The following is a 26,635-nucleotide window of genomic DNA, read 5'->3' as shown; positions in this document are numbered from 1 at the left end:
ATGTCACTACATCATATTCATGTTCTCAAATTATTTGTTATGATATACACTAGTGTTAAAAGTGTTAAAATTGATTATTCTAGTTTATTAGCCTGTTAGTTACAATTCACTTTATTGTGTAGTAAGATGGTGAGGGAAAAAGCTTGACATGTCCGAGGATCAGAAACCTTCTGCATTTGGGAAGCTTAATCTTAAGGATGCCACTAATAAAGTCAATGCAGAGGCTTTACGGCAATTCACGATAGAAGCTGAAGGTGAGGTGATGGTGAAGTTTAAATAATGCAAATTTTTGTATATTTTTTCATTTAAAAAACCTTGCAGTTTTAAATAACTTATTTTGTTTTACATCTAGCTAGATATTGAATATAAATTTGTATTGCAAAAGTTCACTGGGATTTGAGACCCAGCTACAAGCTTAAGTTTTGTCTCCCCTTTAGTCTTTAGTGTAGTTAAGGGGCCGGGGGACATTAAACAAAAATGTTCTAATAAGTGAACACATTATCGGAGATGACATATTTTCATACATCATAAGCACCCAAATAAAAATAAAATTTGTTCAAAATACGTTTATAAAAGTTTTAAAAAAACATATTTTTAAAATGGCAAAATAAATTAAACATAAATATCGATCTTACAAGATGACCAAGCACTGGAGCAAAGTGTGGGGGGTAGTGAGTCCCCAAGCGGTAGTGAGTATTTATCATTGTGTTAACTTGTATAGTTATATGTACATGAATGATTCGAATGATTTGAGTTGAAAATCAAAAACCCAGACCCTGCATGAATTTCAGTAAAATGTGAATATTGTATTCCATTTTAAGATTGATGTCTAAATTGAATTATGATTGTATGGCCATTTAAGGGACATGTCTTAAAGGTGTGAAATTTTTCTATTTTTAAAGAAGAAAACTGGAACACCTTTATGCTTTTTGAAACTATGATATATTTGTCATTCTCAAATTTGGTAGACGGCCCCAACATTAATGTGGTGCTTGCTGTTTGTTGATTCAGCCGAATTAATTACTATGCAATCAAGTTTATTTCTCTAGTTTAGTTATTTGTCATCTGACCACACAGTATGCAATTTTTATATTGCAGTATCATTTTTCCATTAGTAATAATACAATGCCATTTTTCACTCTAAGGTCTATACTTCTCTGTATATAGTTGTACATAATTCCGACAACAAATGTCAAAGTAAGAATCTATGTAATTTTCGTACTACTTTAATGGTTACCTCCATACCCACAGTTTAATGTTAAATCTCACTGTACCATATTCCTTATAACTTATAACATACTATATGTTTTAATTTTATGTCCTTAAAAGGGTATTCTTCTAACAGTTTTTGACTGACTTGAATGTCCTACACAGCAGCTTGAAGCTGCTTTAAATTATTTTTATTCTTATTATATTGCTGTGTAAATTTAGTTATAATTCTAATTCTAATTCTAATTCTATAACAAAAAAATGTCATCGTAATTTTGCATGGCTGAAATGTAACGCTTGATTCATGTATATAATAATTAATCAAATTTCCAAATAAAAAAATAAAGAAATAACTATTTAGATTGATCTTACTCTTCGAAATGCAAAATATTTCGCAAGAGAAAACATTTTTCATCAGGTTATCATTTATACCGTTTTTGACTTATTGATCGTCATAACAGTACAGAAGTGCAGTTAATAGGATTTCCCACCTACAGTCAAGTCAACAATAACAACAAAATATTTCCAAGTGGAGATCCATTTTGCATCTCATACCTCCCCATAAAGAACTGAATATTTTCAGAAAGGAAAAAGAAAGAAGCTGCAGCTGCAGCTGCTTTGGCTGCTGTGTCTGGTGAGGCTGCAGGACCTGAACAAGGTGAAACCGAAGAAGGAAAAGCCTCCACCGAAGATGTGAAAGTCAACCTCGTCCCCACCCCACCTCAAACCCCAAAAGATGGCTCTAGACCATCGTCCTCCAGGAAAGCAATTACACCCGTAGCAGCAGCAGTTGGAGGTGAAGAGGGCTCTACAGGGGGAAGTAAGCCAGCTGAGGCAGCAGGTTTGTTATTTCATCGTTTATAATGCCTTGTTGCTGTGTGTTGTCGCATGCCAGAATGTACTCTCAAGTTGGAATGTTGGAATGTTGTGATCAGTGCCGTTTGTATGACGTGAATGTTGTGTACGATATTGTGGAATGTTTGTATTATGTGAACATGAATGTTTGTTTTGCATGACACTTTCATTCACTCACAATATCTAGTAGGCACAAATTTTCATACAATTTCAGATTGTATACAATGGACGCCTCAAAACATGGCAAACACGATACACACTCCTCATCAGAGTCACTACACAATTTCAAATAACGGAGTAGTTCGCTGTTTATTAGTCTCATGAGTCATGATTGAAATACTGATATCTGGATATTATCCGGTTGGAAGAGACAAGGACAAGTGAAACAAGGAAGTTAGGAGTAAGGGCAAATTTTCGGCGTCAACGCCATCTTCAGGCTAAAATTGTTATAAATGTTAGTATATAATAAATGCTTCTATACTAGTTAAAATGCTAAATCAAAATTACACACACTGAATACAGGTTACATCAAATGGTATTGTACATTACATTGAAAATAGTGATGTACACACGTTTTACACTCTGTCCAAGTACATAATATCTACTGAACAGCAGGGTCGTGTGCTATTTGTTTAAATTTGTCTTTGAATATGTTGTAAAAGAAATCCCTTAAGCTTCTCGCACTCTTCTTTGTTATTGATACTAGGTTTAAATAAATTAATGTAGTAAGCTTCTGTCACTTTACGTTTAATGGTGCTATATAAGTTAATTTCTAAAATATCGAAGGAAATATCTGGTTCTATGTTATCGTGAAATGGCGTTGACGCCGAAAATTTGCCCTTACTCCTAACTTCCTTGTTTCACTTGTCCTTGTCTCTTCCAACCGGATAATATCCAGATATCAGTATCACTACACAATTCATGAACAATATTGTACCATTTGAAAAAACATTGCTTATTGGATAGTAACTGAAAAAACAGCAGCAGTAAACACGAACCATGAACATTGAACATGGCCTTTACTGTAGTTGAAACAAGATCACAGCTTGCATGACTTGCACTCTGGGTAGTGCTCCTCAATCAATCAATAACTCAAATACAAGTGACTGTCTATTCAATTAATTAGTATCATCTTTAATTTTTCACTAGAGATTTATTTAAATGCATCTATACAGGAAGTAAGATTCGATTTGTCAACATGCACTTTCGTTTCTTTTGATAATTGTAGATGTTAAGCAATGTTTTCGCTTAAGCTGAGTTATGTCATACCTTAGTAACTACTCTTTTCAAACTTTATAGCTCTTAGTGAAGCTGAAGCTGCAGCCTGGTCAATTAATGTTTTTTATCGCTGTCGACTTTTGATAGCCTTTTTAAGAAACCTGAAAATTTTGATTGAAAAAGCCGATTAAAACGCTGTGAAACTTGTATTGGATAATATTTGGTAGTTTAACTATCCTTCTGATGTTACTCATATTTTTGAATAAATTTGGATGAAACAACCAGAGTCTCTTAGAAAATTACTGCCAATGATTCACATCGTAAAATATCAATAAAAAATCGCTCGTTCTTAACTGAAGTCGAACAATCTAGACCAAGACAAGTCAAAAGAAACAACTGGCAAGACACCAGAAGAAAAGGCTACTGCTGAGAAAAAAGATTCCGATAAATTGAAGGACAGTGATAAAACTGTCAGTAAAACTTCAATGACCGCAGAAAAATTAAGCGAAGAAAAGCCTGGCGAAGAGAAGCCTGGTGAAGGGCAGTCTGGCGGGGAGAATCCAAGTGATAATACAGCTAGTGCAGTGCCTACCAGTGGAGACAAGCCAAATCAAACAAGCGGAGACAAAGGTGGAGATGCAGCCGGAGATGTTGATGCTAAGAGTGGAGAGGCAGGAAAAGTAGGAGGTGGGAAAGCCAGTAGTGGGGATGCAGAAGGTGGGGAATTGGAAGCTAGTAGTGGAGATGCAGGTGTCACTGGTGAAGGTGGAGAGGCGGGAAAAGAAGGTGGTAAAGAGGATAATGCTCCTGTAGCAGGTAAATTAAGATACACTTATCAAACTTTCTCACTCAATCATGACTTTTAATCATTCCTCATTTTATGAATTTTATATCACGGGAATCCTGTTTGTTTACTGTTATTAAGTTTTTAATAATTGAATGACTTGTTCTACTTGTTGTTACGAAAATACCAGTGTGGTCGTAATTATACTATGTCTACTGTTAATTAGTATGTCTACTGTTATTTTGATTGGTGTTGGTTTGTAGGATTTTGCCCTGGCAATGATGCATGTCCGAATGTTGAAAACTTGAACTCTTTATGTCTAAAATGTTGTTCAAGATACTGATTGTTTATCGTCCTATTATTTGCAATGACATATTTGGGATGTTTGTGAAAATGTTGAAAACTGAGCAAATGATGGAATATTGATTTATCTCTTGGCAGACACAGTGGTCACGAAGGAAGGGGCAGATAAATCTGAGTATGAAACTGACGTAAGTTAGCTAATATTATCAACCGACAACCGCCGTTAGACAGTGTTTTTTTTTGTTAAGTTTTAAAATCTACTGTCAGATTGTTATCTATGAATAATATGATTCTTATCTATGATCGTTATTAAAGCTTCATATCTGTTCACGGTAACATACTTCAAGTATAACTGAGTGAAAATCCATTAATTTTCAGAGCAACGCATCAGTGGATGAGGCAACAGATGCTCCAAAGAAGTTGAGAAAGAAGAAGAAGAAGACCGAAGGAGCTACTGGTGAAGCTGCAGCCAAGGGTGAATTAGGTACCGGTGGTGCAGTTGGTGCAGCTGGAGCAGCTGAAGGAGAGGGTGAAGTGGAAGCAGTGGTTACTGCTGAGAACGGCAAGAAGAGTGCCATCGGTGAGAATGCTAAGGGCGTTCAATTTAACATTGTTTTGAAGCAGTTATTGTTCGAAAGAATTGTTCAATATTATTACAGATAGGGTATTTATCTGAGCATTGAACTTGAAACACAATATTCTCTATACTTTCCTCTCAGATGAAAAGTATCCCGAGATGCTGGACTACAATCCGGATGACGATGTTGACCCTGGTCCCGACCCCAACTTTTTCTACGACTTAGAACAGATGTATGCACGAGCCAAAACCTCGTCCGGCGAGGGAAGCACTCCCTCCAACTTCCTGACTCTCTTCCACTCCTTCGGTTACGAGTGTTTGAAGAGGTGAGCTGTTTAAAACAGCTATTAATTGTTTTACTTTCCAATCCGGATATTACGTTATTTGTGTGGTGGAGAGTTTTGAAGTCTACTGGGTTAAATTTAGCACCATTATACTCCAGTATTACCCGTGGAACAATATTATCTTAGGTTAAAATGGGTTAATTGATTAATTAATTAATTAATTAATTAATTAATTTGATTGATTAATCTACACCAAGTTACAAAATGTAGCAGTGGTTATTAATCTTCGGAAATTTTGGACAGCTTAGTTTAGAGAAAAATTATTTTTAAATTTATGGTATGCAATTAAGCTCTACAATTAAATTTTAAACTAAAACAAGATTTAAATACTGATATCCCCCAATAATTCCTGAAATATATGAAATTACTGAATTATCTTTTCAGGGCAAACTTACACGTGCTTGATGAAACGCACGTGCTATTTTCAGCCGGTAATTACATCCAGATTTTTAATGTGGATACCAAGAAGTTGACTTATCTTCCCACTGTTGGAGGCAAGGGCATCGGATCTATTGCTGTAAGTAGTTAAATCTCAGTGTTAGTGCGGAATAATTTAAATTGTATTTTATTTATTGTCGACATTTGTACTGCAAACAAGTTGCATCCGGCGTAAGTTTATGTAGAATGCAAATATTTGCCCATTCTTAAGTTTCCTTATAATATTTCTCAATTTTACCGTGTTTTTATGTTTGTAATGAACTATAGTGATGTAATTTTCCAGGTTCACCCGTCAAGGAAATATTTTGCTGTAGGAGAACAGGGATTTGAACCAGAAATCCTGATTTTTGAATACCCTTCCCTAAAACTGTACAGAATATGCCGAAAAGGAACAGAAAGAAGCTACGCTTTCCTCAGCTTTTCTCCAGATGGTAAGAAAATAAGGTGAAAAGTTGTCGAAGATCATATTTTTAATTCATAATTCACATCTATACTTCTTCTATCTATACTATTTGTTTTTCAAATTAAAGGTAGCAATCATTCAATTCTTGATAATTGAACTTGTCTTATTGTTCAGGTGCAAAGCTGGCTTCTCTTGGATCAAGTCCTGATTACATGCTGACTATTTGGGACTGGAAGAGGGAGAAAATTATCTTGAGATCGAAAGCGCACGGACAGGTTACACGATTACTTAGAACTTTAGAATATTGTCATTGAATTAAGAATAATCCGTCCGAATCTTTCCGCAGAATCCCATTGTTAATAAGATGATTAACTCTCAATTAACTCTCAATTAGAAGTCACTAAACCCTGCCTACCACCCCAGGACGTCTTTAGAGTGACATTCTCAACTGAGATAGAAGGACAGCTTACGACCGGGGGTCTGGGCCACATCAAATTTTGGAAAATGGCAGCCACCTTTACTGGTCTCAAACTTCAGGGAGAACTGGGAAAATATGGCAGAACTGCTATAAGTGATATTGAAGGTACGTTGCTGTTTTCCCATGAATTTTTTCACCAGTATCTTTTTTTTTGTTGGGGACCGGCCCGAAGTACCAGCCAATGTTTACTCAAAAATATATATAATAAGTATTATCTATTAAAAGTGAAAAACTCAGTGCACAAGATTAGGTATTGTTGAAACTATTAAAATGGAGCTTATTTAACAAGCATAGCTGAACACAGTTAAAGTTGCCTTTAGGATTGCAACGTTGATCCTGGATATACGGTTCAAGGAATCCATTTTATGTGACCTGTTTCTTCCTGTGCAGTTAGTTTCGTTAAAACAGAATACAATACTTATCATATATTTGTATAATATCTTCTCGTAGTTGATCAATATTTTTGAAAAAGGATCTCATATTCATGGAGAATGAGTTGAGAGGATGTCGCATTCTTCACGTTACGTTGCTGTTTATACTGACAGTGAGTTAGGAAAGCCGAAATGTCGCTCCATGTTAAATCTTGGTGCTTTTCATTGGTTATGGCATCTCCAATAACATTACATCGACTATTTTGAGCGTATGGATTGTAGATAGCGCCATTAAGCTTATTGTAGTCATTAAAATCGGTTATTTGTTAAAAATATGCGCTAAATCAGACGTCAAACAGAACGTTTTTAGATTTAATTATCAGATCATACAATTTCCAGATATTTCAATCTGTCAGTTTAAGTTATATCTTGATTTTCTATTCCCAAACCATCTGTTTCTGCTCAGGTTATGTCGAATTGCCGGACGGAAAAGTATTGTCCGGTTCTGAGTGGGGTAACATGTTGCTCTGGGATGGTGATCTCATCAAATGTGAACTGTCTTCAACTGAAAACAAAAACTGTCACAAGGGTCAAATTCAGGAGATATTTTTGGATGAGGGCGAGCTTATAACGGCAGGTGCTGATGGAAGTGTGAAGGTGAAGATTTATGGATTTTTCGTTATTTTCACTACCCCTTTATGTCCATGAAGATTATGATACATTTGGATGCACTTATAAACCTCCATTATTTCATTTTATTTCATTTAATTTAATGTATGGATACTAGGTTGGATTAAAACCTCCCAATTCACCCTCTTTATAGATTTGGGACTTTGAGACAATAGACGGGGCCGACGTACTGGAGGAAGATGCCATGTTCCCGATGGAGCCCATGTCAGAGATGCACGTTGGTGACGGAGTGAGCATCATCAGCATGTGTAAAACAGTCACTGAAAATAATGATACTAACTCTATGTGGCTTGCCCAGGTTAATAGTACTATAAGTAGAGTAGACGAGTGGTAGGGTTTCCAACGAGTGGTAGGGTTTCCAACGATTATAGTCACCGTGCGAAATACTTGATTATGTAGCGCGCAGAGATATTTCTATGTATAAAGATGAATTTTCAGCGCTTAAAGACGCGCAGTAACTATGGTAACCAGTAACATCATTATTTTGTTATCATATTCCCGTGTACATGTATCCAATTAAATTTTCTCAAAGCTTTTATGAACCTGTATATTACTGTTTGAACTTAACCGACCAAAAATATTTTCAGGATGCTTCTGGTGGAATCTGGAGACTAGATATCTCAGTCTCTTTGACTAAGAAAGCCCCCGAACTTATACAATCCTACCACGCTGGTCCAGTAAGAGGGATCGCCCCTTGTTCTTACACTCACATGGCAGCAAGTATGGGAGCTGACGGTACAGTAAGGGTGTTCGACTATCTCAGGAAGCACACCCTCGTGCGCAAGAAGTACAAATCGGGTGGTAGCTGTATTTTGTGGCCCGGTCGAAATGTTGACTCCAAATGTGTCACACTGATCGGTGGTTTTAGTGATGGTGTGATCAGAGTGATGACATTGGATTATGCTGAGCAGGAGTCGGAGTATGAACTGAAAATTTCCCTACAACATGCACTGAAACCTCACAAGGGCGAGGTTACAGCTATGATAATTGATGATGAAGGTTTGCATAACTGATAACTCGAACTTGTAACTAATTCTAAACTAACGATAAAACTTGACTATGATTAACAATAAGTAACTTAGTAACTAACTCTAGCTGTCAATTTAATCCGCATTAATAATGATTCCGATTAGTTTTAATTTAATAACTAGATTTTAACAGTCGATAATGTCAGGTAAAACGTTGGTAACAGGATCAAAAGATGACTGCACCCTATTTTTCTTCGACATAACTTCCAACTATCTGCCGATCGGTTTCATGAAGCTGGAAGCCCCTGTTACAACTATGGCGTGGTCGAATTCCTCCGTAAGTTTTTGCTGCATTTTTTATTTGTTTTGCAGCATAATAATCTTAATTCGCATGGCTTTTCCACCATTTATTAATAGAAGAACTGCACTTTTTCACCTTTATCATCATTGCATAATAATTTTCATTCACTTCACTTTCACTTTTACTTTCACTTTCACTTTCACTTTCACTTTCACTTTCACTTTCACTTTCACATTCACTGTATCACTTTTCCATCAGATGATATTCGGGCGTAAGGATCCACGCCCTATAGTAAGTTTTTATGCTATCAAGTTCACGAATAACAATTACACCAATTTCACCGTTTAAAAAAATGTTACATTATAACACGACACTTTTAAACTTTAAATTATTATATAATCAGAAAACAAGAACAATATATTATTTCAGAAGCGAGTGTTGGTTGGTCTTAGTAGTGGGGTAGTACTCGAAGTGGAGTGTCCGGATTCAGGTATGGTTCGATCAGAATAGTTTTTATTGAACACGTTACTTATTTCGTTCTCTTCAGCTCGAATATAATCTTTCTTGTGTACTCCAAAGTACTCGAAATGCTCCAAAAATAGGATGAATATAAAAATAAACAGCAGTGGAGAAATGAGAAACTTGATTAATATTACATAGATTATCGATTCTTTAGTTACACAGCCCTGTTAACAATCCTTGACCTTGGTTGTGATAGAGGCGGAGTGAAGGTTTAATCGAGATTTAAGTTATATGAAGTATTTATCACAGGAGAGGTGGATAGCTCGGTGACCTACGAGATACAGCCCGGATCAAAAATTAATCGATACGAGTTCAAGAGCATAGGGTACAAGATCAAGGTAATTCTTTTTTTTCCTTTTTTTCTTCTCTTTCCTTATTCTCGATATTCATGGTTATGACACACGATCTTGGTGACTGTGATATATAATAGTATAGCAACATTTGAAATTTCTTCAGATGGATTAAGTGGTATACCTAGCCTTGTGCTTTTACGGTACACCTATTGCTGTTTATTTGTATACTTTATTTGCGGGGAGAACATATTTGGTTTGATTTTTAATGATCTTTACTTTCAGAAAGCTGCCCACGAAATGGTAAAAATTAAGAAAGAGGAAGAACAGCAGAAGCGGTGAGGATTTAAAACCTTGATTGTTACTTTTTGGCAAATTTTCAGCTCCTTGGACTTGCTCCGCTGTGGTAATCTATGCGGTCTTTTTTAAATAAAACGAGACTGTATAATTTATTCGTGTTCTGCCAGGCTTGATAAGATTATGGTAGACGAGGGGGAGGAAGCTTATCTGGAAGAAAAGAAAGCGATTGAAGATACAAACTCGGCGGAAGAAGACCCCGTTTTTGAGCCACCAACTGTTTCCAACCAGATTATCAAAATATTCCCCTATGAGGACAGATTTTACCTTTCTCTGGTAAGTTTCTTTCTTCGTGGTTACATGTACTTAATCCTAGGTAATAGCTGTAGGTATTTTATACTTTTAAATCAATTGTTATTACAATTTAGTTTAATGCAATGGACAATTATTCTATTATCAACTTTTATCATACATTAAAAAATTCGAGGCACTGAAATCTAAACTTTCCATAAAAACGAAAAGAGCTTCTAAAATATACAAGTGGATAGACATACATGTTACATCCAAAGAAGGACGACAATTATTCAATAATATAATTTTTGAATTAAGATTAATTAAACTGGCAGGTTACATGTTCACTTAGCAGGTCACATGTTCACTTAGCAGGTCGCATCTTCACTTAGCAGGTCACATGTTCACTTAGCAGTTCACATCTTCATTTAGCAGGTCGCATATTGACTTAGCAGGTCGCATCTTCACTTAGCAGGTCGCACCTTCACTTAGCAGGTCGCATCTTCACTTAGCAGGTCACGTGTTCACTTAGCAGGTCGCATCTTCACTTAGCAGGTCACATGTTCACTTAGCAGGTCACATGTTTACTTAGCATGTCACATGTTCGCTTAGCAGTTCACATGTTCACTTAGCAGGTCGCATCTTCACTTAGCAGGTCACGTGTTCACTTAGCAGGTCGCATGTTCACTTAGCAGGTCACATCTTCACTTAGCAGGTCACGTGTTCACTTAGCAGGTTGCATCTTCACTTAGCAGGTCACATCTTCACTTAGCAGGTCACATCTTCACTTAGCAGGTCACATCTTCACTTAGCAGGTCACGTGTTCACTTAGCAGGTCACGTGTTCACTTAGCAGGTCACATCTTCACTTAGCAGGTCACATCTTCACTTAGCAGGTCACATGTTCACTTAGCAGGTCACGTGTTCACTTAGCAGGTCACGTGTTCACTTAGCAGGTCACGTGTTCACTTAGCAGGTCACATGTTCACTTAGCAGGTCACATGTTCACTTAGCAGGTCGCATCTTCACTTAGCAGGTCACGTGTTCACTTAGCAGGTCACATGTTCAGTGTTCACTTAGCAGGTCACATGTTCACTTAGCAGGTCACATGTTCACTTAGCAGGTCGCATCTTCCCTTAGCAGGTCACGTGTTCACTTAGCAGGTCACATGTTCACTTAGCAGACATGATAGCACTGAGATTAGTGCCCTCAGTAGCCCTCTTGCTCGAGGCATTCTTCCATATTCTCAGTTTCCCTAAACTATTTGGAGTCAGCAAGATGAAGATGATAGGGTTAAGTGCAGCTAAGAGGCAAGGAACTATACTGCTTGCTACCAGATTGATTGCGGAGTAAGAATATGCACCGGTTCCCTGAGTGTAGTAGTTAGTTACGGAAGGGAACGCTACCCCGCAAACATATACCAGGTAGATGAAACTACATGAGTTTCCAAGGAGAATCTTCAGGGTAATCTTCGTGTAATTTCTCTTGGCCTGTGTTCCTGTGTCCACTTCTTTATTGCCTATTAGATTGATTTTTTTTTAGATTTGAAAAATTTTCAAAACGGTATATACAAATCAACAGGATTATAAAACATAAAAATAAAAACCGTTTTGTCGGCAAATGCCAGGGCCCTAACAATCCACTCAAAAAAATTCAAAACAGGACCCAGAAGCTTGTAAGCCACTGGTAAAAAAAAAAGTGAAATCTAATTAAATAAAGATTTTGTTCAAAAATCAAATAAAATCAAAATTACGCGACCAAAATTCAAAAACTCTCATAAATGTGAAAATCTTAGTATCAATCAATATCCATGATCAGAATAAATGAGGAAAAACGCGAAAATCACATACATTACTGTATTACAACAGATGTCATAAATTGTTATTAACAGAGATCCAATGTGTCCATAATAAAATAATAAAGTTCAACTAGCTTCCCAATCAAAAGGTAGTCAAGACAGGGTAACTAGAGTAGTAGGCAGTAACTTAGTAGTAATAGTAGAGTAGGGATAAATTTGCTATCAGTGAGAAAGATGAGGGAATAGTCAGCATCAGGATGCAGAGAGTTTTCCCGTATGTGTCCATGCTTTAGTTGTAGTGTCAAAGTTGTGACTTCCAGTAAGATCAGGTAATCTGGTGATCTTAAACCCGAGCATCTCGAACCCCGTTTGACTCTTCTCACCCGGTGTCGCACAATACATGTACTGTGCGACACCAAGTGAGAAAAGCAGCTGAAATAAGGTTACGGAAAATGGGGGGGTTATCAAACCCCCACATAGTAAAGAAACGGGGCGTTTAATGAGGGGGAAGTCTTGGAGCTATGCCCCTCAGGGGGTAATTTAAGATTCAAAATAGAACATTAAGCAAGGTAAAACAGCTAAAAACGCAGCTCAAATGATCACACACACTGAATAAGAATTGTCACAAATTGAACATGAACATGCACATGCAGTCGGAATTACCCAGCTTGAATAAGAATCTAAAAAATGTCCAATTTGAACATGTAAATGTACATGCAGTCACATGCCAAAATATCAAAAACATGCAATATGGTAACAACATGCATGGTGTTAACGTGTAACTGAGTATGATTCGGGGTTCTTAGATGCAGTGACAAAAAATGTTTGCGCATCAAGATTGGATGGTTCCCATGTGTTAATTGAACCATTAGATTGGTACATGAGAATGAACTGCTTAATATTGTTCTTGAAGGATGAAATTGAGGTGATATTTCTAGTGAGATAACTTGAGTTGTTAACAGCATTCCAGATTCTGGGAACAGCGTATAACATGTTGTGCATATTATCTTTATAATACACTCTAGGACAAATAAGCCGTTTATCGTTAACAGCTGAAGTTTGAAAGTGTTTTCTTAGTAACGTTGGGTAACCACCAGCATGCACTACCTGAAATCCCTCAGTGAGAATAAATTTATGATAAAGTCCATACACGGTAAGCACTTTGTTTTCACTGAAAACACGCTTCGTATTTCCTTGCTGATGTTTGTTAACTCTGCGAATCCCGAACACATTTCTTAATGCCTTTTTTTGATTGATAAAAAGTTTATTCAACTTATTAGTTGCTGTGCTGCTTCCCCAAACCGTGATCCCGTAGGAAAGATGCGACTGTACGAGTGCATTAAAAATAGCAATTCTTAACATTTTAGGGGCGGTTTTACGAAGTTGATAAAGCACACCATTAACTTTGGAAACCTTCTTCCCGATATAGTTTATATGATCTGACCAATTTAGCGACTCCTCAATAAACACCCCTAGAAACTTGATACATTTAACTCGCTGTAAATTGTAGCCATCATAGGTCAAAGTATAATTATCAGCCTCAAGATTAGGCTTCGAGCGAGGTGTTCTGAAGAGCATGAATTTAGATTTAGTAAGGTTAATATGAAGGTAGTTGGCATCAATATAAGATTTAAGATTGCAAAGAAGTGCGTTCGCTTTTTCAAAAGCACCACCCAGAGTTTCATTTGTAATAAACGTATTGCAGTCGTCTGCAAATAAGACGAACAAGTTTCTATCTGCACAATTGCTCGTACAGACTGCAGTATTGTCACAAGTACATTGACAAGATGTTACGTCATTTATATATAAAATAAAAAGTAGTGGACCCAAGACAGAGCCTTGGGGAACGCCACAAGTTATAGGGAGACAATCGGAAAAAGTGTCCTGATCAAAATGAACATATTGAGATCTTCCTGTAAGATAGCTTGCAAGAAGTTCATTAGCATTCCCTCTAATTCCGTAATGATACAGCTTTTGAAGTAAGATAGAATGTTTAATAGTATCAAAAGCTTTAGAGTAATCTATAAAGATAGCTAAAGTGTGATTTTTCTGATCCAGACTTTTTAAAATGTTGCAGATAGACGTGTTAAGTGCCTGTATGGTCGAACGCCCACTTCTGAATCCAAACTGACCCTCGTGGAGAACATTTTCCTTTGTAAAAAACGAAATTAACCTTGACTGTATCAGCTTTTCAAAGATTTTGGAAAAAACTGGAAGTATAGAAATTGGTCGATAGTTTGAAACAGAGTTACGGTCACCACTTTTAAAAAGCGGTAAAACTTTGGCAATTTTAAGTTCCGAAGGAAATAATGAGTTGTTCATACAGTTGTTAAAAAGATGAGTAAGAATGGTGGAGAACTGATAATTAAATAACTTAAGAATTCTAGGAGAGAAATCAGATGACTTGTTGCTGTTAAGTTTACGAATAATCTCACTAATCTCAGAAAATACTATGGGTTTAAGAAAGATAGTGTTTGTAACAGGAGAATGTAAAAAGTCACGAAAATCAGGGACCAGGACTGGGTTAGAATTATCATCATACTTCTTCTCGTTAAGTTTATCAGCGATAGAAGTGAAATACTTGTTAAAGTGGGTACAGATAACACGACGTTCACGTATAAGTTGACCGTTCTCAGAGATGTAATCTGGAAATGTTAGTTTGTTTGTTTTACATCTTATCTCGTTGATAATTTGCCAGCATTTTTTGATATTGCCAGAAGCACGGGTGAATTTATCACGAAAATAACAACTTTTTCGAAATCTTATAATATCACGTAGTTTTGCGCGATATGACTTATAAACAGTCATGGCTATGGTTTCATTCGGAGAACCTCTCGAATTAACCCATGCATTATACAGCGTATTTTTGGTCATACAGGACTTGGCAATAGCTATTGTAATCCAAGGTTTGAAGTAGTGATTACGCTTACTACTATTCAAGTCAATTTCTTCCACAATATGTTCAAAATACAATTGTTTGAATGTAGTGAAGAAATCTGTAAAGCAAGATTGCGCTGATACAGCTGAGTTTACTGAATCTGGGTTGTTGGCAATCAAATTAGTAAAGTTAGCAAAATAAGAATTAAACTCAACACCAAACTTTTCATAATTTTCAGGGGAAACATTGTGAAGTAAAAAGGGTTTAGTGCCATTATCACCCCCAGAATTATTGTCAGCGTACGAATTAAGATTGAGTGGAACTGAGAGTACTAAAGGTCTGTGATTGGAAATAGAATTATCTATAACATATGTACTCGTGTCCTCAGTAAAATAATTCGACCAGATCTGATCAATTAAAGTAGTTGCTCCACGAAATGTGTGAGTCTTCCTGCTAACTAGCGGAGACATACCGAAATTAAAAAAGAGTTCACAATAACGCGACACTGACGAATCAGTTTCATGATTAAAACAGTTAAAATTAAAGTCCCCGAGTACAATGCACGGACCATGCGCGTACTTTTCAATGATATTGTTTAGCTTGGTGAAAAATTCATCATTAGCAGATTTATTGAATCGATACAAAACGATTAAAAAACATTTGCCAACATCAGTTACAAAAGACCCACCCAAACATTCAAAATAACTGTTACGGATATCTAGGTCACGGCTACGTTTAAAGGAACAACTGTCACGAAAGAAAATCGAGATACCTGAGCCTTTCCTTTTACCTTCGATAGCAAATAAATGTTCAGCAGAAAAACCGGTGATATTATAATCATGAGGCACACCTTCATGTAAATTGGTTTCAACAAAGCAATAAAACTGAAAATCAATACCTTTAAATATCAGTTGTTGATTAAGAAATTCGGTAAAATTAGTTTGAAAACCATCGAGTGTCTACTAGTGTTACTATGGTCAGTACGCAGGCTACTAGTCCTACAAACTGGTACAGTATCGGCACCGCATACAGAATCACAAAAACGGTTACTTTGGGCCAGCTAGTGTACCCAAAAGGTGAGAACACTATCACCTGCTGAGTTGACCCGATCCAAACAACCATTGAAGGAACTGTTCCATCGTGACCTGGTCTTGCGGAGTTTAAGATACCAACAGTCAGGATGATCTGCAGCACAACAAACCCACCCACTGTGGTCAGAAACTTCTTTATTCCAATGTGTATCAGCGGGTATCTGATCTGAATCAGCCTGACAACTGTTAGAGCCGCCCAAGCACAGCCGGTAGAACTATCAGAATGGCGGCTATGTTACCGTATATTCGTAGTGAGAGGGTTGGGTGATTGACAAAGCAGGCTTGGAATAATTCCACTTCAATAAGGATACCCTTCTTTAAATCCTTACCTTTATCAAAGTTACTTTTGTCAGACTCACCCTTACCAGTATCACTTTTACCAGAGTCACCTTTGCCACCATCACTTGTATCACTGTTCTCGTTTATACCTCCTGAAGCAGTGCACATGTCTCTGTTGTTGGCGTTATGTGCGACATATGGTGCTATCAGGAGACATAGCACCCAGTCAACAGCAGCTAGTATCCTGAACATAACTCTCTGGATATTGTGGGGTTTTGCGAAGTTGTGGTGGAGGACTAGTAGGTTGAGGAGGGTTATGTGCGACATATGGTGCTATCAGGAGACATAGCACCCAGTCAACAGCAGCTAGTATCCTAAACATAACTCTCTGGATAGTGTGGGGTTTTGTAAAGTTGTGGTGGAGGACTAGTAGGTTGAGGAGGGTTGAGAGGATGCAGCAGATGGAGAGGATGGTAGTGAGGATGATGTCTGGAGAACTGCTTCCTCCAGTACTCAAGATCGCCATTCTAGCAGCTGGTGAGCGGGTTAAACTGCGTTTACATTAAGTTACTGCTTAATGTTAATGTGACTAAGAGTTAAAATTATAAACATTCAAATCAACATAGGGAAACTAAGGGAGTTTAGTACACAATGAATTGTGACGACGGAAAAGAGTGCTATTTTAGCTGGCCCTCAGCAGGGCTACCTCAAAGTTAAATGGGCTGTGATCAAAGAAAACGCTGAAGACTAATGGGTCCTATGAACAGAACGTGGACCATTATAAACGCTCATATTGCTGTTGCCAAAAATGACGCGTTATGTTGACATCGTGAAGTTGGACGATAATTACCTAATTGATCGATTAAAAATAGCAGTGGAAGTTGCTGATGGTTGTTTCTTCATCTATTTCCCCTTATATTACGTAATGGAAGGGCTCCAAAGTGCTCGTTTTCGAAAATTAACGCAGCTGACTTGTGTGTAGCACGTGTGTGATGACGACATACACCAGGAAATATAAACTATTTTAGTAGAAGTGTTAGTGAAGCTTAGTAAGGTGGTGTGGACGACAACACACTGATCAACTGGATCTGTAACTGATGTAAAATGTGTGGGTTATATTGTCGTGGCAGCACGTGGGAAGTGTCATCATGGTAACAGTAGCACGTGGGAAGTGTCGTCATGGTAACAGCAGCACGTGGGAAGTGTCGTCATGGTAACAGCAGCACGTGGGAAGTGTCGTCATGGTAACAACAGCACGTGGGAAGTGTCGTCATGGTAACAGCAGCACGTGGGAAGTGTCTTCATGGTAACAGCAGCACGTGGGAAGTTTCGTCATGGTAACAGCAGCACGTGGGAAGTGTCGTCATGGTTAAAACAGCACGTGGGAAGTGTCGTCATGGTAACAGCAGCACGTGGGAAGTTTCGTCATGGTAACAGCAGCACGTGGGAAGTGTTGTCATGGTAACAGCAGCACGTGGGAACTCACTGGGAAGTGTCGTCATGGTAACAGCAGCACGTGGGAAGTGTCGTCATGGTAACAGCAGCACGTGGGAAGTGTCGTCATGGTAACAGCAGCACGTGGGAAGTGTCATCATGGTAACAGTAGCACGTGGGAAGTGTCGTCATGGTAACAGCAGCACGTGGGAAGTGTCGTCATGGTAACAGCAGCACGTGGGAAGTGTCGTCATGGTAACAACAGCACGTGGGAAGTGTCGTCATGGTAACAGCAGCACGTGGGAAGTGTCTTCATGGTAACAGCAGCACGTGGGAAGTTTCGTCATGGTAACAGCAGCACGTGGGAAGTGTCGTCATGGTTAAAACAGCACGTGGGAAGTGTCGTCATGGTAACAGCAGCACGTGGGAAGTTTCGTCATGGTAACAGCAGCACGTGGGAAGTGTTGTCATGGTAACAGCAGCACGTGGGAACTCACTGGGAAGTGTCGTCATGGTAACAGCAGCACGTGGGAAGTGTCGTCATGGTAACAGCAGCACGTGGGAAGTGTCGTCATGGTAACAGCAGCACGTGGGAAGTGTCGTCATGGTAACAGCATCACGTGGGAAGTGTCGTCATGGTAACATCATCACGTGGGAAGTGTCGTCGTGGTAACAGCATCACGTGGGAAGTGTCGTCATGGTAACAGCATCACGTGGGAAGTGTCGTCATGGTAACAGCATCACGTGGGAAGTGTCGTCATGGTAACAGCAGCACGTGGGAAGTGTCGTCATGGTAACAGCATCACGTGGGAAGTGTCGTCATGGTAACAGCATCACGTGGGAAGTGTCGTCATGGTAACAGCAGCACGTGGGAAGTGTCGGCATGGTAACAGCAGCACGTGGGAAGACGTTTCTAGTTTAAGGCTACTGAGCAGGTTTGTGTAGCAGGTGATGGTTTCACTGGGGATGTTGTCGATGGTGTTTTGGAGTAAGCCTCTATATTCAATGTTGTCAGCTCCTGAGCTCCAGGAATGGTGACTGTGAAGCGTCGTTCAAGCATCATGGTTGGTATAGATAGGTCTCTCTCTGCTTTGGGTTGTATGCTGAGGTCTGCCATGAATTGTTTGTTGATAGTGGTGTGAGTGAATATAACCTATAAACATACAAGTGGTTAACTGAGGCACGGTTAAGGCACGGCTAGGGAACAAGGGTTACATAAGGCACGGTTGAGGCACGGTCTTCAAATTAAGTTAACATCTCCTAAGCAAGAATCCGAGATTCATGCTTACAAATTCATAGACAAATCTAGTCCAACCTAAAAAGAAGAGCTGATCTGTCGACCTTTAAGTTCATTCGCATTCGCAGGGGAGCTTAGGGCTAAACACTTTAACACTTTAACACGAAGCATCAGAATTGTAGACATCCCTCAACTAACATGATCATTGCCATTGGTCAGGTTTTTATAGCCACTATTTTACCACTATCAGTTCTAGTTCTACTACTAACGAGGTAATACACTAATACTAACGACATTGACAGACCAGCTCATCTTGAAGTTCCAAATGAGCTAATACGTCAGGTTCATTCGCATTCACGGGGGAGCTTATGGCTACCCTTAAACTTAAACACATAACGATAAGCATGAATCTCGGGATTCTTGCTTAGGAGATGTTAACTTAATTTGAAGAGCCTGGTTACTTGAAGAGATCGTTAATCGAAATAAGGATTTCAAATATAGGACGGTCAAACGAGGCAGGGCTGTTGCTTAAGAATTAGATTATTTATTCTTAGCGGGAATCGCACTGTAAAATTTACAGATCGTCACATTCAGATCATGTGTCTTAGTTAACCACTTGTATGTTTATAGGTTATACTGTTATATTTCCCCAACCGTGCGTTAACCGTGCCTTAAACGACCATAATGGTTGGTTATGGGCAGTTCGTGCCTTAACCGTGCCTTAACCGTGCGTTAACCGTGCGTTAACCGTGCGTTAACCGTGCCTTAAGTGACCGTGCCTCAACCGTGCCTTATGTAACCCTTGTGCCTTAACCGTGCCTTAACCGTGCCTTAACTGTGCCTTGAGCTACGTTACCGAATTGCCCTGATGTGTTAGTGAGGTGGTTCAGTGCGATGAAGGGAGTACTTGGCATGGCATCAGACATCATTCTCAATGCCAATGCCTGAACTCGTTTGAACTTCCTCGCGTTGGTGTCTGTCTCTACTCTGTCTCACAACGAAGAAGCTAAGTATTGTGTATCCCCATAGTTAGGCCAATGCTGTCAAGTAAGGTCATATTTTCAAGCTCCTAAGCTCTTAAACTCCTAAGCTCTCTTCCTTCCCACAGGACGGAACAGATACGGGTGCGCTGTACGAGTGCACTTTCAACGACCCTCTCGCAGACATGCCTACACCTCCTTCTATGAGAGGGAGATGGGTGAGGTTGAATGGAGAACCCCTCAGGGTCATTGATATGGATACTGATATTGAAATCCACGAGATTAACCTCATGTAAGTTACGAAGTTACAAGATGACGAGTCGCGTAACACAGGGCTCTCCGGTTTAAAAGTTTACCGTAAAATAATCCAACCGTTCCAATTATCCCGGATCAGTGTAACATGTATAATGTGTAATGTATAATGTACAATGTACATAATGTATAATGTAACTGCCCTCCAGTAACCTCACACACCCCTCTCTTTCAGGCAAGATGGCAGTAACGTAATGGTAGGAATGGGAGATGGTACCATCAGGATACACAAGAAGTTGGAGGGTAGTGGTCTCCAGATGGGCCCTCCCTTTACTTTACCTGCTCATTCTTCTGGCAGTGTTAACGGCATTATGACCTCATTCGATACAAGGTCAGTTAAATGAACCTGGTGGATTATGTGTGAAACTTTCTTGTAGATTTGTCTCGTCTTGAATATTAAATTCATCCCTTCTGATATCTATATTCGATACGTGCAGATCTACGAACTTTTCATCCTAGATTGGTAGAAATTTCTAACTATATCAGTTAATAACCATTATCATCTTCATCAAAAACCTCAACTTCTTGACAGGTTCCTAATTTCTGGTGGTAACGACGGTAACCTGTTCGTGTACAAAGTAAACCACGCTGGAGTAGAACTCTCACTTCCCTCTCCCTCCGACAGCCTACTGAAATCTAAGGTCAAGGAGGAAATCACCGGACCACCTGTTGATGATATTGACGACTTGAAGGCGTACAGGTAAGATTTTGAATCATTTCTTTCTATGACCATGCGAAGATACGAGAAACGTGTCTCCTTTTCATCTGAATACGATTAAAAAGTGTACGTAGTGCCACCAAATTATATTTTGCGAGTTTGGATATATAACTCGTACAACTTAAAAAAGTATATAAATGATAATTTCTTTTTAATCAAGGTTCAAATCCCTAATATTCTGCATATCACTGAGTTGACTCCAGAAAACAAACTCAATAAATCATAGTAAATATTTACATACAGTAGTTAACAATTATGTAAACATACATTATTACTTTATTATAGCTATACTTACGATTACCGACAATTTGGAAGCTCTGTTTCAAATGACAATCTTACAGTTCATTTAAAGTTAATTTTGGTCAATTGTTATGTAGTGCCTTTATAAAGCATAGTTTTATAAAAGCACTTTGCCGAACTATGACAGTTACAACATGGAGAAATAGAGATTGTTTGAGAGTTTGAGTAATATTGATTGACTTGTGTGAGTAATATTGATTGTGTGGGTAATATTGATTGGCGTTTTCAGTGACTTGTCACTGTACATTAAAATTTCATTAATATTGTCCTCGTGCATTCGATTTCATCCATGATTCTCCATCTACATCTCTGCATCTACAATTTTCAAATTACGGTACTTAATATGTACGATTTTTAAGTTATATTTCTAAGATTTCATTTTATTTTTCAGAATAACTATTCGTCTCACGATCAAAATTATATATTTTTTGCAGTCGTTTTAAATGAGGTAAGAGTCGCACTCACATCGGTTTTTTGTTAGCCTTTTATTTCTTTCTTTTACTTCTATTTGTTAACTTGTTTTAAAAGTGATAATTGCATTTTAAAATAACAGATGAAATGGAAATTTAATCTAAGTATCATTCATTTTTTAGATATTCTAAGACTTGTACATATTTCGGTTAAAGTTTATTGACAATTTAATAATAATTCTCACGGCAAAATTTACGATTTGGATCAAACAATCGAGGTTTTTCAATTAACTAAGATGAAAATCTCCCCAAAGTTTTTCTCTTCAATAGTTCAAAATCCACTGATCTGACTGCAATGTCTTCAGATTATACCAATATTTGTTCTCCCCAATTGCCGTTAAGCTATTATCCTGGCTGAATGCTGATATAATGTTAGTTATCAGTTACCATTTACCAGTTACCAATTACCAGTTACCTGTTACCAGTTACCTGTTGCATCACCGCCCTGAGAAAGCTTCTAAAGCTTGGAACAGTAAAACTGTATATAAAAATGTTTGCCACAATGTTTAGGTAAACAACGGCGTAAGTTGCCCTGGCAAAATAAGTGTAAGATCCAAGTCCAAAGGTTCCCTTGACGTAAGAACCAGCAACCTCTCTAACAATAACAGGGAGATACGAGAGACAATGGAACAGAGCTGTGAGTAAGACAGTGGTAATGCCTTGCCACCTAGCTCGTGCCCCTGTTAAACGGGCTGATTCCCTTGCTTTGAACAGGTGCTTTAGAAGAAGAATAGTCACAATGATGATGAAGGTAGCCATGGTCGCTATAACGAACACTAAGTACTGATACCAAGAATCCCGGGGCGCCCTTTTACTGGAAACCTGGATTGAATAATGTTCATTGCATGTTGTAAAGTCAAAAGGTAACCAGTTTTTTATGTACATGAATAAAATGCATGCTAAAGCAAAAGACGCGACCCATACTCCTGTACACATCATGTGGGCCGGTTTTCTTTTCCAAAACTTTGACCTTTTAGGGAAACTCAGTAACACTACTTTACATAGGCTCATGAGGCATATGAACAGGGAGCTTGCTATCCACCCTACCGAACAAATATAAACCTTCACGTAACACAGATTTATCCCAAAAACCCACTCTTTTGCGATCAACATTACAATCATAGGAACCACACCAAATAAGGTAATCAGCAGATCACCAACTGCGATATGCTGGATAAACACAACCATACAGTCATGAAGTTTGAAAGCGTTGTACTTGATTGAAGCAACGAGGATTGTAGTGTCCCCAATCAGAGAGGTGAAAAGGACAAACGTTAACCAGCTGAGCCATGAGTAACGTTCTGCAGCAGTTTCTACACCGTAGAGGGAGGAGTTGCAGGCACTTAGGTTGAGCATCATCGGGTTGTGCTGTGTAGGTTTTATTAAATATTTGTTTTATTAAAACAAACTAAAACAGGAAATTTCTAGAAATGAACCTCAAATCTTATTCACACAATATTATGACGATTGGAACGAAGGCAACGTTGGAAGTTCAAGGATCAAAAAATCAAAATTGATTTCACGCGCCATTAAAGTTAAAATTTAAGTCGTCGTAATTAAAAGGTCTCTGTGATCACAATCAGGTGTCTTGAAAACTAATAGTGGAACACGTCAAATACAATGCTTCGTTGTAACAATTTTTATATATTATTTTCCAGCCGTTTGAGAAATTAAAAGTTCAGGATACCCATGCGGAACCGTTACATTCCACATCTGATGGTTTCTAGTTAGTACCACGTGGTTAAACGTCACTTGCACTGTTTGGCTTTAATATTTCCACCGGTAACTGATTTGAAATTCAGCCAGAAAATGGAAACCGGTCGAGTAAAAAGATGGATTGATTACTGGGGACGGTAGATTCTTAACATAGCTGCAACGCACGATTGCAGCTATGTAACGAGTTACAAAGGCATGTAGCCGAAACATCGACAATACATAACGTATTTTGTTTTACAGACAGCGGAAACTCTTATTTCATCCCATAATAGAGTGATCGACCCACTGAAGAGAAAAACGAAGCTTATTAAGAAGAAGGAATAATAAAAATCCAATATGTTTCAAATCAAAAAGATTTCAAGGACTGTGATGGAATACGAAGCACTATCCACGATAAAGACAAATAATAGATAGTCCATCTCTCGTAACACTGTCTGACTGTGTAGCTTATAGTGAATAGCTGTTAATATCAGATGATCAGTATTAACACTGGTAAACAGCTGTTGACCACCGGCCAGCAATCACGAAGAAGGAAAGAAAAGATCGAACCATGTTCTTATTGTTATTTATTACTTATTTGGCGGTTCCAATAAAGACTAAAGCAGTACAGTGGAGGCAATCTCGATATTCGGAAAGAAGATATGAACTGGAATTGTTTTTCAGAAAGCAGTTATCATTCGTCACTATACCACAATGAGATATTGAGATTTCATTTTACTTTATCATACTTTCAATATTACAGCTCAACCAGTTCGTAAGTACATTGGCGCGAGTATCTAATCAGTATGAATAGCAACAAGAGTACAGCAGATAAAACCATGAAGAAGAGAAGCAACCTCTGTCATTCCATCCTCATTCTCAGTCACTTCCTCCTCTACATATTTCGCTATTTGGAGGAATGCAGACTTATCACATACAAGATTCTCCAGAAACTTCATCATCGAAGATAGATCGTACTGTCGCTTTGTGAGCGATATCTTTGTTCTGTTTTCTTGATCTTGGTGTGAAATCTCTTCAAATATTTCCCTTTTAAACACTTTGTCTGGATCTCTCCCTGTTTTACTGCCATTAGAAGCCGGGTTATCGCATATAAAGGGTACCAGACTAAACATGCGAACTATACCCCTTGCTTGCTGTCGGAGGAATGTGGAAATATTGCAAGCTGTCATATCACCCTGCCATTCATCTACCGCAGCCTCACATGTCCACTTCACTATAAATTTCAGCAAGCTTGAGAAGATAACGACACTCTCTTCTCTGTTACAAAACAGAGTTCTAATCCCCTTAACTGCCTCCTCCTTCATACACTCGTTATAACTTGTATCATTGCCCATGGAAACTTCTAGATCTATAATCCACTGAAGTAGAGTCTCAGCATGTGGTAAATCTCTTTTACAGATCATTGTGTAGAGGAGATCACAGAAGAATCTTAGAGCGGGGTCAGCTATTCCGTCGTACCTAAGTAGAGAAATTAGTTAAAATATTTTCAAAATAATTTTAAATCACGTATTCTAAAAAAGGAGGTTAGTATTTTAATTTTTATCAGGTTCAATTTTGACCAGACACAAGCATTTGCTCTTTATACTTTAATATGCTATCTTAAAGTTCCCTAATTCTGGTCTTGATTTTTTTACCATTTCTGGTCGCCGGTGCAGAAGTAAGCTGATGCCAGTTCAAATGCCACCTTCCCGTTAACCGTTTTATCTTTTTTTTTGACATGTCTCGCGGTGACAATCCTGTGAAAATGATATCTATCTCAATGAAAAACAGTGACTTCTTAAAGTCGTGACTCAATAACAAACCTTAGATGAAACGTATCTCAACACACATAAATTTAATTTAAAAAGAACTTTCTTACGAGGCAAATATAAGTAGAAGTGTCCAACTAGATCTACTAACAGAAACCATCCTAAACAGTCCCCGTAAAAAATACCTCCTTTACAAGTCACCACCACGTTGCTTCGACGCTTCTATTATATAACGAGTTACAGAAGTAACGTTAAGAAGTTCATCTATACGCTAATTGGGTTACACAGTAGTCAGTACACACCTGTGACTCCAAGTCAGCGATGTAATCAGTGGTTCGTGACTTGGAACTGAGTGCGTAATTTTGAACTTTAATACTTTTAATATGAGTGCCGATATTTTGAGCGAATTCGGCACTAAATTCTCTTAAAATAAATGCTACGATTCGTAATAATATCATGTCTCTGTCAATTATATCTGATATTGATTCTATTAACGGTTTGAGACACATCAGTCCTCTGACCTCTAAGTACATCTGGCACGTTAACTTTAACGATCAGCACATTTATGTTACATTAGACTATTAGAGACTGTTGCGTTGAAGAGCTAGGGATCAAGCAAGGAGGAAACAAATAAGATACAGACCATCTTGTTTTATCACGTACAACTGCAGTTACCATCGTAAATATTACCTTTAGGATTTGTCTAGGGAGACTTACAATTTGTATTCAAATCATTAAAAATAAGGAGTAAGAAAAGTGAAAAAGTTAAATATATCAGAGTATCAGGAAATAGTTTGGTGTTTAAAAAATAAGATCTCTATTTCCCGCGGTCAGACGAAAAAAATGAGATGTTGAAAACTAAATTAGATCTTTATTCAACGTGTTCAGTTCCATATCCAATACCTGAATCAGGTGTTGTGAATGTTAGTGTGCCCTCATGTAGAGGAGTTAAAAGAACTTCCATTTTATTCGATAATATTTGTTCTACTCTGTCAAGAATACTACCGTATACATTTGCTAATTGACGGCTATAATTGCGAGTGAGCTTAATCTTTCAAACCTTATACCCTAGACAGATTAATCAGTTTATCGGCTGACATATAACTGGAACACAGACTCAAATAATTCTAATACACGTCTTTCAGTATCGAGGAAGCGAAACAGAAGCGAGAGCACGAAAAGATGCTAAAGACAGCAGAGGACAAGAAGATCAAAGTCAGGAAAACTATCGCTACCTTGAGGTCCAAGTTCAAGAAACTCAAGGTGGTCAACAAGGACCTGCCCAAACACTTAACTCTGCTGGCTAATGTAAGTATAATTGATAGAAGTATTGATA

At 38.1% G+C, this 26,635-nt stretch overlaps 1 protein-coding gene across 24 annotated transcripts in view; it reads left to right on the top strand.

Annotated features, from left to right (window-relative positions):
• Positions 1–26,635, top strand: part of LOC134822296 (cilia- and flagella-associated protein 44-like) — a 120,081-nt gene that overhangs the window by 73,891 nt on the left and 19,555 nt on the right. For 4 of the 24 annotated variants that reach the window (XM_063833217.1, XM_063833215.1, XM_063833214.1 and 1 more), the window contains exons 2-25: positions 123–254; positions 639–689; positions 1,793–2,050; positions 3,655–4,098; positions 4,508–4,557; positions 4,748–4,949; positions 5,089–5,272; positions 5,675–5,807; positions 6,012–6,159; positions 6,306–6,406; positions 6,555–6,714; positions 7,447–7,637; positions 7,804–7,968; positions 8,258–8,669; positions 8,845–8,975; positions 9,198–9,230; positions 9,369–9,429; positions 9,711–9,799; positions 10,037–10,089; positions 10,219–10,384; positions 20,164–20,327; positions 20,523–20,678; positions 20,880–21,047; positions 26,445–26,607. In XM_063833217.1, the coding sequence (XP_063689287.1) occupies positions 149–254; positions 639–689; positions 1,793–2,050; positions 3,655–4,098; positions 4,508–4,557; positions 4,748–4,949; positions 5,089–5,272; positions 5,675–5,807; positions 6,012–6,159; positions 6,306–6,406; positions 6,555–6,714; positions 7,447–7,637; positions 7,804–7,968; positions 8,258–8,669; positions 8,845–8,975; positions 9,198–9,230; positions 9,369–9,429; positions 9,711–9,799; positions 10,037–10,089; positions 10,219–10,384; positions 20,164–20,327; positions 20,523–20,678; positions 20,880–21,047; positions 26,445–26,607 (3,789 nt within the window). In that variant the 5' untranslated portion in view covers positions 123–148. Of the gene's footprint in view, positions 1–63; positions 255–638; positions 690–1,792; positions 2,051–3,654; positions 4,099–4,507; positions 4,558–4,747; positions 4,950–5,088; positions 5,273–5,674; positions 5,808–6,011; positions 6,160–6,305; positions 6,407–6,554; positions 6,715–7,446; positions 7,638–7,803; positions 7,969–8,257; positions 8,670–8,844; positions 8,976–9,197; positions 9,231–9,368; positions 9,430–9,710; positions 9,800–10,036; positions 10,090–10,218; positions 10,385–20,163; positions 20,328–20,522; positions 20,679–20,879; positions 21,048–26,444; positions 26,608–26,635 lie in introns of those variants that run through there. The other 20 variants (XM_063833220.1, XM_063833219.1, XM_063833218.1 and 17 more) reach the window with 10 other exon arrangements.

The sequence above is a fragment of the Bolinopsis microptera genome, chromosome 10, assembly GCF_026151205.1.
Source record: "Bolinopsis microptera isolate Bmic1 chromosome 10, MBARI_Bmic_1.0, whole genome shotgun sequence".
Lineage (NCBI taxonomy): Eukaryota > Metazoa > Ctenophora > Tentaculata > Lobata > Bolinopsidae > Bolinopsis > Bolinopsis microptera.
This window is presented reverse-complemented; position numbering and strand designations above follow the sequence as displayed.